Below are 11,137 nucleotides of genomic sequence, written 5' to 3' on the forward strand. Positions count from 1 at the left end.
AAATAAATATACTGCCGAATCTGACCGCTTTTCAATTCGGGCGAACTCAACCACGTTTATTTTAGCCTGTCAATATTACCTTAGCGGGGCCGATCATCAGCTAGGCGCCAAGGGATATATATATATCTAGACGACAGGTAGCCAGACGCTTGTCATTATTAAGAGAGATATGTTTTAGACATTACATCCTTGAATTATTTTGCAACACTGTGGAATTTCAGTTCTGGTACGGCGTAGTTATCATTATTAAGATACATAATGTTGATCCCATACCCTGCATTTTCACCAAGCAGTCAATAAATCAATAATTAAGCACGTCATCATAGCTAGACTTCATCAACTGAATATGTTCATCGGCAAGAAAAGACCAACGACTGTCCTACGTTTACATGTTTTGACTTTCTGGAGAGCTCATATGGGTACTTGACAAAGCCATAAATGCATAACTATCATTAGGGCACGCGAATGACTAAATTGATCACAGCTCCAGCGCATCTACCCGACTACCAACTTGGCTCGAAGGACCCCATGGACCATCTGCAACCCGCTTATTAAGTGTTCGGATAATATCGTCAAACCCTTCAAAACCCCCATCAACCTTCTTCACTTCCGTCTGTAATGCAACAAGCGCATCAAACTTAGCCGTTGCAATTCTCCAGACAGCACTCTCCGTGTCCGCTGCCCCACCGGCGACAAAGTTATTGTACGTCTGTGGGGCTTTGAAAAGGTAGGGTAGGACCTCCGTTAAGGCGGGAGGTACGAAAAGTGCCCACAAACCGGACCTTGGAAGCTTGCCTTGTGTTGACGGGCCAAGTCGAGAAATCTGATCCTCTGTGGGTAGGCCAAATCGGCGGTTAGTGAGGGTCGTTGAGTTACTACCACTTGGCGGAATCACAGCCCAGTGTGCTGTCAGGACGGATTTTATAAACGCGATGGCTGCAAGGGCTGTGTCCTGCATGGCAAGGACATCAGCAGCAACAACAACATTCGCCCATAAATCCGGATGCTCATTCAAATACCGAAGATATAGGACACGAGAAGCTGCAGCTTCTGCTCGGGGACTTGTTGGATTTTGATCCAGTGGGTCTGAGAGCCCATTGGAGTCGTTGTCAAGAGTTGGCGGTCCCTTAAATATTCGACCCAGAGCATCCAGGGCATGACTGTTTACAGGCTTCGAAGGTATCGACTGCACCGGGTTGATCCATCTGTTTCCTGCTTCTACAAGCATCACTCGGGGTAAAGAGGCAAGAATGTCAAGATCGCCAGTCGGAACTGGGCCGTGAGCCCATTTAACAGGTTGAATGTCCAAAGCCTCCGAGATCCGTGAAAGAATCGAATCCAGAAAGGCCTGAGGCTGCTGGAGTATATGATTTGGGTATAGTATCGCATACTGAGATATATAGCCCATAACCGGCCCAGAGAGAATCGGTGCGTACGCTGGGTCAAGGATCGAAGGGTCCAAATAGTAACTCATTATTTTGGCGTGGAGGCCACTAGAGGTAAGGTATTCAAGGGAAGGAGAAGAAAATAGAGGATACGAATGACTCTGGACTTTAGCACGTTGGCGGAGTCCTGGAGCTCCAATTCGAAGGAGCTCACAGAGGAAATGGATATGTGTCATATGCAATAGTACATCGTCTGGATCAACCATTTGGGAGGCCGCAAAACTCAATAAGCTGGAACTTCGAAATTTGGATTCGATGTCGGGGAAATGTGATGTCGCTATCGCCTGCCAATCCAGCGATCCAGCCTTAATAATTAAATCCATTAGCCTGCCTTGGGCTACAGACTTGTCTCGCCTGCTGATATGTCCTGGTGGCTCCGTGCTCTCAAGGCTGCATATGGAGAAAAGGCGTTCGTAGACGTCTCTATCATTGAATATTCTCCTCCACATTAGCCCCTGGCCTCCGATCTTGTTTTTCTTCTCCCCATCTACTAAGGCGTCGCTTTCGTAGTCGTGAGCATAATCGACTTCTAGGAGAGCCCATAGAACATCAAATGCAGCTTGTGACACCGCAGTTTCGGAGACCGTAAGCCAAAGTTCTACTAGGGCAATCACGAGAGGAGGGTTTCCAGAGATAATCGCTGCATCAGCACTTGAATGACTGGCCTGTCCTAGGAGTGACAAGGCCAGGAGGTTCACTGGCGGAGATGGGGCACTGATTCCAGCGAGCAAATTTAGAGGAGGGTCAATGGACTGGAGCTGGGTGAAAGTTAGATATGAAGCAGCTTTGGTAGCTAAACTTGTTAAAGGAGACGGATCGTCCTGCAATATAGGGAGAATCTGCGAAACTTGGGTGAGAATAGCTGACAAAACGTCCTGGTTGGTATTGGTGAGGAGTTCGACCTTTAGCTTGCCCAGGGTGGCGACATCAAGAGGGATAGACGGATCCTGGATGACCGTGTCGAGGTGGTCCTTCACAGCGTTGAAAGAGGGAGGAGTCTCCATGTCTTCTTGTCGCCCTCGTGCAAAGACATCTAGGGAGAGACCTATTGCTCGATCGTTGCGAAAGATGTTGTTCGATCATTGGGTATGGATCTGGGACAGCGATTGCCCCACATGCAAATTGACCAAACACAGCAAACAGAACAAACAGGCTCTTCAACTTACTAGAGTTCAGCGTCCAAGTTCTTATACAGAACCACAGCACTGAACAAGCACTACCTAGGAACTGAGGATATATCCACAACTACAGACTGTATTTACTTCTCTTTTTCAGTTGGAGTGCGGCTCAACAGCAGCTTCCGAACCATGGGAAAGGTTAACCCCCTAATTTCGCTAAAATCTTCCGACTCGGGCCTCCAAATCCTACTCCATCCACTCGTCCTCCTTAATATATCAGATCATGTCACCCGACACATTGCAAGGCAGCAAAAGGGACCAATTGCCGGGGCGCTAATAGGACAGCAAAAGGGTCGAACTATTAGCCTCGAGCATGTGTTTGAATGCAATATTGTAACCACTTCTAATGGAGACAGTGTACTACATGAGCCCTGGTTTGAAGAGAGACTACAGCAATGTCCGGACCACTCTGCTCTTAATCGTTTCTCAATAGGTGACACTAACCAGTATATCTTTCTTTGTAGTTAGAGACGTTCATAAAGATCCGCCGTTGGACCTTGTTGGCTGGTTCACCCTCACGCCACCCACAGGTCCTACTGCTACCCAACTACCGATTCACCAACACATTCTCCAGAAATATAACGAAACAGCAGTGCTGCTTGCGTTTGATCCTTCCGGGCTTGAAGATAACACTTCTCATGCTACAGGGAAGCTTCCTCTTGCAATTTACGAATCGACATACGAGGAAGACAATAATGCGGGCGATGCAGACAAAACCATGCAGGTGGATGGGCAGCAGCCCAGCTTAGCACTCCGGTTTCGAGAATTACCGTATGCTATCGAAACGGGGGAAGCAGAAATGATCAGCGTCGATTTTGTTGCAAGAGGAGGAGGCAATGCTACGGCTATTCAGGCGAGCGATGCAACCCCAAAACCCTCCGCCGGTAGCACTAAGAAACCCGCCGCCGGCAAGAAGGCCGGAGCTACATCGACACCCCTAGAGAAGACTTCCGTTGTGGATGAAGTCTCCCCACTTTCTAAGGAAGATGAAGACCGTAAGTGGACAAATTTAACAAATACCGACAAATGCCAGTAGTACCCATTAACCAATTTTATCATAGTAATCGCCAATCTAAACACTCGTCTAACCGCCGTCAAAACGCTCGAGTCACGCCTACACCTCATAAAAGCCTATCTCTCCAGTATCTCTCAACAGACTCCAGATAACCAGACTCAATCAACAGCCGCCTCTTCTCCGCAGATCTCGCACTCCCTACTGCGCAACATCCACTCCTTGATTTCCCACCTATCCCTCCTAACGCCGCAACTATCAGATACATTCTCCACCGAATCTCTTGCACAAGCTAACGACGTTGCCTTAGTCGCGTTGCTCGGCCAACTAGGCCAGAGCGTGCAGGACATTCGCGAGCTAGGCAAAAAGTTTGCGGTTGTTGATATGGCTCGGCAATATGCTGAGTCGACGAAGGCAATGGGTGGTAAGCATACGAGAATGGATGATGAGATGTACCTTCGATAGGCAATTGGTTGAATATAATGCACTTTTTGTGGATATATGCATGTCACATACATGCGATGCTTTGACAGGTTGCTTTGATGGCGACGGAATGCCCATTTGGACTCTTTGCTTTGCATGTCTTGTTTTATTCGTCGAACTCCAACAGCGAGTTATGTGCCCAGTTTACGTGTCCATGATAATATCTAGATGTTTTAGGAACAAAATATCAATCATGCAACGATCTCCTCTGAGTGAGTGGTTATTAAGTGCGGTGGTCGCTTCGTTCGAATCATCTCAAGATCTAGAGAAGCAGGCGATATTACGGAAGGTCAAGTCAAACTCCAAACTCAACCAATAATGATCAGAAATTTACACCCAATTTGTTCGATATATGCTATCTCCATTGCATTTTCGTTCAGCCTTATGAAGGAAAGGAGGAAAAAGACGCAAAACCAAACGCCACGGTACACAGACAAATAGAAAGAAAAGAAAATCCGCATTCCTGCCTACTGAATTTTTTCATTTTCCCATGGTGAATCTCTGAATCTCGCCAGCTTGAAGGATGGTCGGAAGGATCAAAAATGAGGCAAAGGAATCAAGATCACGGGCCACATTAAAAAAAATTAAAAAAAAAGAGAGAGAGAGAGAATAATATACAAAAGGAAGTAGAAGTGCCTCATACAAGTGTGGGGTGACAGAATATGTTAGAATGAATGTCCCTTTTTATGCATGGCAAAAATATTACGGAAAGGGAAAATAAAAAAACAAATTACCAATGCTCCTTCCTATAGCCATGATCCAAGCCAATCCATATCTAGTTGCGGTCGAAAGAGACGGAGGGAACATAGATAACAACTTTGGGGGAAGTGGAATAGAGGGAAAATCAACCACGATATTCCGCAGGGAGTGAGCATCTCACGAATGAAAACGCGCTAGAGCCTAGATGGGAAAATAAATGGTCAAACGGGCGCGCACTGATCCATTATTTTTGGTCAAAAATTCTTTCCTTCACTTGCGGCCAATCACCCATCTACCGCCTCCAACTATCTCCAAAGTCTCCACGGTCTCTGAACCGGGCACCTCTACCACCTCTCCGGCGCCCACGGTTTCCATATTCCGGACCCTTGTCCACGAAATAATCCGTATCTTCGAAGGTGTATTTGCGCATCTCATCGCCTCCTCGTCGAGGCGTAGGTCCAGCGCGGTAGAGGTCGGCAAATCGATCAAGGCGCTTATCCGATACCTCTGGCGGAACAGGTTGATAGTAGAGTTTCGGCTTCGCGGCTGTGGAGAGAAATCTGTCATCAAGGGCCTTGAAGCTTTCACCGGCGTATCGTGCAGGTGCAACAGGTGGTGCAATATGGTGGCTGTCTCGATGCATAGGACCGTGCGTTGCACGGGGACCCAACGGCGGCTCTCGACCTAGGTTTTGATCGTTATCGCGATTGTTGCGGGAAGGGATTTGGTTTATGGGACTGGCTTCCTGAAGGGAAGCTGTAACCCCTTCATCGGTCTCATCATAGATCACCTCCCACCGTGGCGCACCTCTCGCGCCATTACCGGAATCTTGCTCAACGGTGATCCATTCTTTGACTTTCTCTTCCGGGATGAAATCGACCCAGAGCGGTTTTCGCGTTCGCTCGTCTGGCCAAATAGTTCCGTGGAGTGCCGAACGTACCCTAGAGGCTGCGGAAACATTTGTAAAAGTAACAAAAGAATGTGTTTTAATGGAATCCAAAAAGAAAGCTAGGATTATATCAGGATCCACAGATGACGAGGGTGGGGTTGCAAGGGTTGCAAGGTGCTTTTTAAGGCTGGTTGGTTGTAGAGGTCGCATGAAATTGCGTATATACAGGGATGTGGTTGCCGGGTGAATGGCTGGTGAGACGATGCGATCTGCCTCCTCACCTGCCAAGCCCGTAGGAGAAGGGGAGAGTGCCCGGCCACCATTTGCCAGCGGGAACAAGCTTTTGAAGCGTGTATCGCCGGAGGTGTGCTTGTGGGTGTGTAGCTCTTCGGGCTTCTCGACTTCTGGTTTAGCCTGGGGTGCCGAATGGAGGTCAGCAGCCTTATTATCTTCCTCGCTTGCCTCCAGGACGACCGTAGGTTTGGGTTGGAGTGTTGGTTCCGGTTCCGGTTCCATCTCCCGGGGCCCTTCTTCAGTCTTTTCTAGGGTCGTATCTTGCATTTCGGCGTCTTGAGGTGCAGGAACACCGGGAACTGGTGCTGCTAAAATCTCCTCCGAGGGAACACCCATATCAGCTGTGACATCGTCCTCCTTCAATACCACACGCGGAAGCCCATCCTCAGCTTTAGCCTTCTTCAAAGCCGCTGTTTTAGGAGAGGGTGGTGGGCTCTGGCTTCGCCGTTTTCTTTTTCTGGAGTCATCTGTGGACTCCTCTCTCGACGCGATTCTCTCATCGTCGGGGGATACGGATGCTGATTCCAGTTCTTGAGGAACAGAGGGGGCAGATGGGGCTGGTTCCTCTATAGCCTCCTGCGACTGTACCGACTCTTCTATCTTGGGTTCCTGAGTTTGCTCCTTCGCTTCGGCGGACAAGTCTCGAGTAGTCGCCACAGCTTGATCGGCTTCTGCGTCCTCCTTATCTTTCATAATGACATCATCAGTCGAATCCTGCGACGGCGGTTTCGGTAACTTTGCGGCAGGTAGTTCTTTCGATTCAGATTCAACAGCGCCATGTTTCGGTTCTGGCGCACCAGGCGGCTGTTGGTCGCCAGCGCTCACATCTTCTTGGCTTGCCTGTTCAGGTTCTTCCGGGGCCTGTTCTTCAGGTGCATTGCTTGGTGGGGGAACTTCCGGTGAAGGTTCAGGTTGCGCCGCAGCATCTGACTGGAGTAATCGATCGATGAAGTTCTGCTTGACCCTAAGACCAGTCTGGGGAATGCCGCGTCGTTTCAGCTCGGCCTTCAAATCGGTAACCTTCCAGCTTGAATATTCAGTCATTGCGAGGAGTAGCGAAAGGGAGGCGATGTGGAAATTGCGTAGAAGTAAAGGTATATAAATGTTTCGCATATTAATACGTGGAACAGTGAACAGTCAACGGGTCATGGCTGGTGACTGTTGGGCATGCAGCGCGTGTTGCAGCGATAAGTTTGCTTTGGTGACGATGGCAAGATGAATGTTAAGGTCGGAGAAATTTACTTGAAGAGGCCAAGCGAGAATTAAATGATGACGTAATCAACACAGACGTGACGCTAGGACTAATTTAGGAATAGCGGCATATGTCCAGCCATGTCACTTTGATGCGACAGCCACGTCCGTTTAACGACAACGCCAGGAACCAAACCAGGATAAAAGAAAGAATTTCATTCATGCTTCGTATATTACAGGATATTTGATTGGATCTAGGCTCTAGGAAGGGACTCCATAAACTTTTTCGGAAAAGTGCCGGCGCTCATCATTATTCGCTCAATTGAAAAACAAAGAAGCAAATCATAATCGCGAGCCAAAGAAAGTTCACGATGATGACGTTTCATGAGACTGTGCTATCACAGAGTTGACAGAGACGCTCAAAGGGAAAATGGTTCCGTTGGTCTTGAAAGCGCAACCCAGCCCAGCAATCATACTGATTCAGGAGGATGAACGCTGGAAGCGGGGAGGCAGGCAGTTGATTGATTTGTTCAAATACGGACGGTTTCGGTTGCTTGGCAATTCCATTGGCATCGTGGCCGGTTTCGGTTTTACTGGGATCGTGTTGGACGAATTGGAGCCTGTTGCTTCTCCGCTACTTGGACTCCAAACCGCAAGGTCGATTTGTTGGCTCTTGACGGCGGCTTTTCCTGGATTCTTTCGCGATTTCGGTAGGAATCAGTCCAGGTCTTCGGGCCATTTCGTTCCTTTATGACGCTCTCAGGTTCCTACATCTTGCTACTTTTCGCCTTGTTCTTTTTCCTCGTCGCTAAGCTCCGGTGAAAGCCAAAACTCGGCTTCAGTACATTTTGGCAGTGGTATGAGCTCTCGCCCTGTCCGACCAACTATCAACGCTTCCTCTTCCGGAGATAGGGAAATATCGCTTGGTAGGAGAGCTGATCGTCTTCGTCTATAGGAACTCGACTTTTCAAGTTATAATAGAAGGTAAGGAGAATATGCATGCTGAGGAAAATTACTCCCGAACGAGAAATATCTAATCATTCCAATACCTTCGTGAGTTATATTCCCTTATATTCGGTTCCCGACCAGCAAGACCCAACCCAAAATAAATGAAGAGCAAATGAGGTCGTTGCACCTCGCGTCATAGAATATTCTACGGGTCGGCAAACCGGGCGAAAATTAATTGACGGGCAAAGCATCAAGGTTACTAGAAGTAGGTTTTCCCTGGCAACATGGAAGCGGCAAATAAAGAACAAAGTTATTCCAAACAAAACGTTTAAAGCTATTATAGGAACAATAGAACTGCTCCCGCGTCAGCTGCTGCAAGCAAGCTACATTTGATCTGAATGGAAAAATGTGAAACCTCAATGAGATATGAGATGCAGAAATATAGTTAGCTTATTTACACATGAGATCAGCCAAGTCAAGTATAAAGAGATCTTGAAGGATTTTCTTTTCCTTTTTTTTTTTTTTTTTTTTTTTTTTTGTTTTAACCCAGCGGCAAATTTCCTTTTTTTTCCCCGCTGTCCTAGATATTATCTCCGGATGCCATGCGGCGGGCGGTGTAGGCATGGTAGTTCTTCTTCCATTTACTATGTAAAATTAGGACATGACATAGCCAGATATTCCGAACAACAAATATACACAGTAGGTGGCAGTTGAGGGGTGACTCTATTCAATTAGTTATCATTTCCGAAATGACACTATCAATTCAGTTCTAGAAGAATTTAATCTGGGCCATCCATGCGCTACAGCTGAGATCGTCCCATGTTTCGAAACTTGCCCACCATAGACGGTGTCTCTGTGTAGGTATGTACCTGTCTTTCTTCAAGTCATATATTTTCATTTAAGTTATTCAGTGATTACTAGAGTAGATATTCCGAATTTATAGATTTTTGATCATGATCAGCCTCTATAGGAGTGTAATGCCGCATTAGTTGGGAAAGCCCTATCTATAGTCTATGCCTGTGTATGTTGAAGAATCATACTTAATTGTTCTTACTTGAGGTAGGAAGGGCTCTTTTAAGTCTGTGGAGTTCATATTTTACCAAACTTATATTTTACCAAACTTCCAGCAACCTTTCCTGAACAATCAGGTTTCGTGCAAAATTTGTGGCCTGGCTGAGATAAACGACCTCCACGGCGGAAGAAAGACGCAGACAGCACATTCGAACTCCTAACTGTCAAATTTTAAACATCCAAATAACGTAGTAGATACTATTATGTGCGGCTAGCCATGACGTCCGAACAAACATATTTCAGGGTGGGCTTGGTTCAAATGTACCCCAAGGTAATGAGCGGATGAACGGATAATCAAGTTTAACCAGTTCCCATTCTTACAACTGGCAAAACATATACTTACCAGCATTTTCCATATTTAGCCCCTCGACCCAGCATATAATTTCAGCGTGGCAGTCGCTCATATCCAAGATGCAGCATCTCAAGGCGCCTCTCTTGTTGTCTTGCCAGAGTACCACCTAACCAGCTGGGTGCCCGATGATCCCAAGTTTGCCCCCCTTGCTTCAAAAGCGTGGGATTACATCCTTAAATACCAGGTGGTTGCAAAAGAGTTGAGCATCAACATTGTCCCTGGAACAATCGTCACGACAGACCCAAACTCAACCTCTCACCCAAAAGAGGCACAGGAAATACCGAAACCTTATGTAGATGACTTCGCTGCCCCGGAAGGAGGGAGCGCGAGCGGCCCGTTACTATTCAACGTTGCGCCTTTCATATCTCACACCGGCGAATTGCTGGGGTTATATACGAAGACAAACCTATGGCTGCCAGAGCGCGAATATCTGACCGCCCATCCCCCCGTCTCCCCCCCTGCCGGACCTCACACTACAACTGGCACGAGGCCAGCAGCTCGTGAGCCGCACAACAGCAGCAGCAGCCGCCACAGTGTCATCCAAACACCCTTGGGCCCAGTGGGGATTTTGACATGTTGGGATCTAGCATTCCCGGAAGCATTCCGTGCTCTGATCCGGCAGGGAGCACGGATGATCATCATTCCCAGCTTCTGGTTGAGCACGGACATGCCCCTCGAAGCACGGAAATATAGCGAAGATACTGAATCTACGTTCCTCAAAGCAGCTTTAGTTTCGCGGGCGTTTGAAAATACCTGCGCCATCATATTTTGCAATGCCGGGGGTCCGGCTGAAGAGGGCTATATAGGTTTGAGCCAAGTGGCGCTGCCATTACTTGGTGTTGTTCCGGGTAGCTTTGCAGGTCCTGAGGCTGGGATGCGGATTGTGGAGGTTGATATGAATGCTGTGGAAATTGCTGAGAAGGCGTATGGGGTGAGAGCAGATCTTGCTAATCCTGGCTGGCATTATGGGGATAGGTAGAAGATGGTTTTGAATAAATGAGCTATCCCATACAGCCTGTGCTTATAATAAGATACGGCTGGATTGAACAATGTATCCGAAGAATGCACTCCTTTCCCTACTTGGCGTTGCAATATCTATCATACCTGTATCAGAACAACATTCGCGAAGCCTATGCTGGAAAGCTAAATCTGCCGAAAAGCTATCTATCTCAGATTGTTATCTATCTGTTTTGATGAAGCCATGAGATCTAATATGGTTGGTCGCGTTTGTGATCGGCCCGACTATGCAAGACCATGACCCCGAGCGATATCTTTGTCAAGAAAAATAGGAGTGGACCGTAGCTTAGCTAGATCCGCCTACTTTTAGATATCAAAATGCTGAAAATGGAGCTCCCCGCTCTATGTATTATATACTGTAAGTTTCGTGTGCAGCTCACAATGGCAATATTCCACGGCTGAGGGCGTCGGGTGTGAGGTGCATGTCCACCCCAAATCTAGGTTGAGTAGGCGACATTTCCGTTGAAGCCCTGAGAGAGCAAATAGCACGCTGTTTGGGTCTGGAGCTGCTATTCTGCCGCAAACGCGGAGATAAAGGGAAAAAAAAAAAAAAAAAAG

The 11,137-nt window shown here is 47.4% G+C and overlaps 4 protein-coding genes across 4 annotated transcripts; 2 read left to right on the forward strand and 2 right to left on the reverse strand.

Annotated features, from left to right (window-relative positions):
- Positions 1–111: 111 nt before the first annotated feature.
- On the reverse strand, positions 112–2,575 carry BDCG_07852 (uncharacterized protein). Its single transcript, XM_045423630.1, has one exon. The coding sequence runs from the start codon at positions 2,447–2,449 to the stop codon at positions 479–481; it is 1,971 nt and encodes a 656-aa protein (XP_045272519.1). The 5' UTR covers positions 2,450–2,575; the 3' UTR covers positions 112–478.
- Positions 2,576–2,581: 6 nt separating this feature from the next.
- BDCG_07853 (COP9 signalosome subunit 6) lies at positions 2,582–8,647 on the forward strand. Its single transcript, XM_045423631.1, has 3 exons — positions 2,582–3,020; positions 3,088–3,618; positions 3,685–8,647. The coding sequence occupies exons 1-3, from the start codon at positions 2,753–2,755 to the stop codon at positions 4,098–4,100; spliced, it is 1,215 nt and encodes a 404-aa protein (XP_045272520.1). The 5' UTR covers positions 2,582–2,752; the 3' UTR covers positions 4,101–8,647.
- Positions 3,250–8,218, reverse strand: BDCG_07854 (SAP domain-containing protein). The gene has a single exon (XM_045423632.1). It carries the CDS (start codon positions 7,111–7,113, stop codon positions 5,110–5,112), a length of 2,004 nt encoding a protein of 667 aa, XP_045272521.1. The 5' UTR covers positions 7,114–8,218; the 3' UTR covers positions 3,250–5,109.
- A 459-nt stretch (positions 8,648–9,106) lies between the features above and the next one.
- On the forward strand, positions 9,107–11,117 carry BDCG_07856 (carbon-nitrogen hydrolase). Its single transcript, XM_045423633.1, has 3 exons — positions 9,107–9,198; positions 9,267–9,481; positions 9,573–11,117. Exons 2-3 carry the CDS (start codon positions 9,428–9,430, stop codon positions 10,539–10,541), a joined length of 1,023 nt encoding a protein of 340 aa, XP_045272522.1. The 5' UTR covers positions 9,107–9,198; positions 9,267–9,427; the 3' UTR covers positions 10,542–11,117.
- Positions 11,118–11,137: the final 20 nt, after the last annotated feature.

The sequence above is a fragment of the Blastomyces dermatitidis genome (genome assembly GCF_000003525.1).
Source record: "Blastomyces dermatitidis ER-3 genomic scaffold supercont1.10, whole genome shotgun sequence".
Lineage (NCBI taxonomy): Eukaryota > Fungi > Ascomycota > Eurotiomycetes > Onygenales > Ajellomycetaceae > Blastomyces > Blastomyces dermatitidis.

Excerpts from the sequence above, each read along its gene's own strand:
- BDCG_07852 (XM_045423630.1), bottom strand. The coding sequence starts at position 2,449 with ATGGAGACTCCTCCCTCTTTCAACGCTGTGAAGGACCACCTCGACACG.
- BDCG_07853 (XM_045423631.1), top strand. The coding sequence starts at position 2,753 with ATGGGAAAGGTTAACCCCCTAATTTCGCTAAAATCTTCCGACTCGGGC. Across the intron at positions 3,021-3,087 it reads TGAAGAGAGACTACAGCAAT|TTAGAGACGTTCATAAAGAT; the intron begins GTCCGGACCACT and ends CTTTCTTTGTAG. Across the intron at positions 3,619-3,684 it reads TTCTAAGGAAGATGAAGACC|TAATCGCCAATCTAAACACT; the intron begins GTAAGTGGACAA and ends ATTTTATCATAG.
- BDCG_07854 (XM_045423632.1), bottom strand. The coding sequence starts at position 7,113 with ATGCGAAACATTTATATACCTTTACTTCTACGCAATTTCCACATCGCC.
- BDCG_07856 (XM_045423633.1), top strand. The coding sequence starts at position 9,428 with ATGACGTCCGAACAAACATATTTCAGGGTGGGCTTGGTTCAAATGTAC. Across the intron at positions 9,482-9,572 it reads TGGTTCAAATGTACCCCAAG|CCCCTCGACCCAGCATATAA; the intron begins GTAATGAGCGGA and ends TTCCATATTTAG.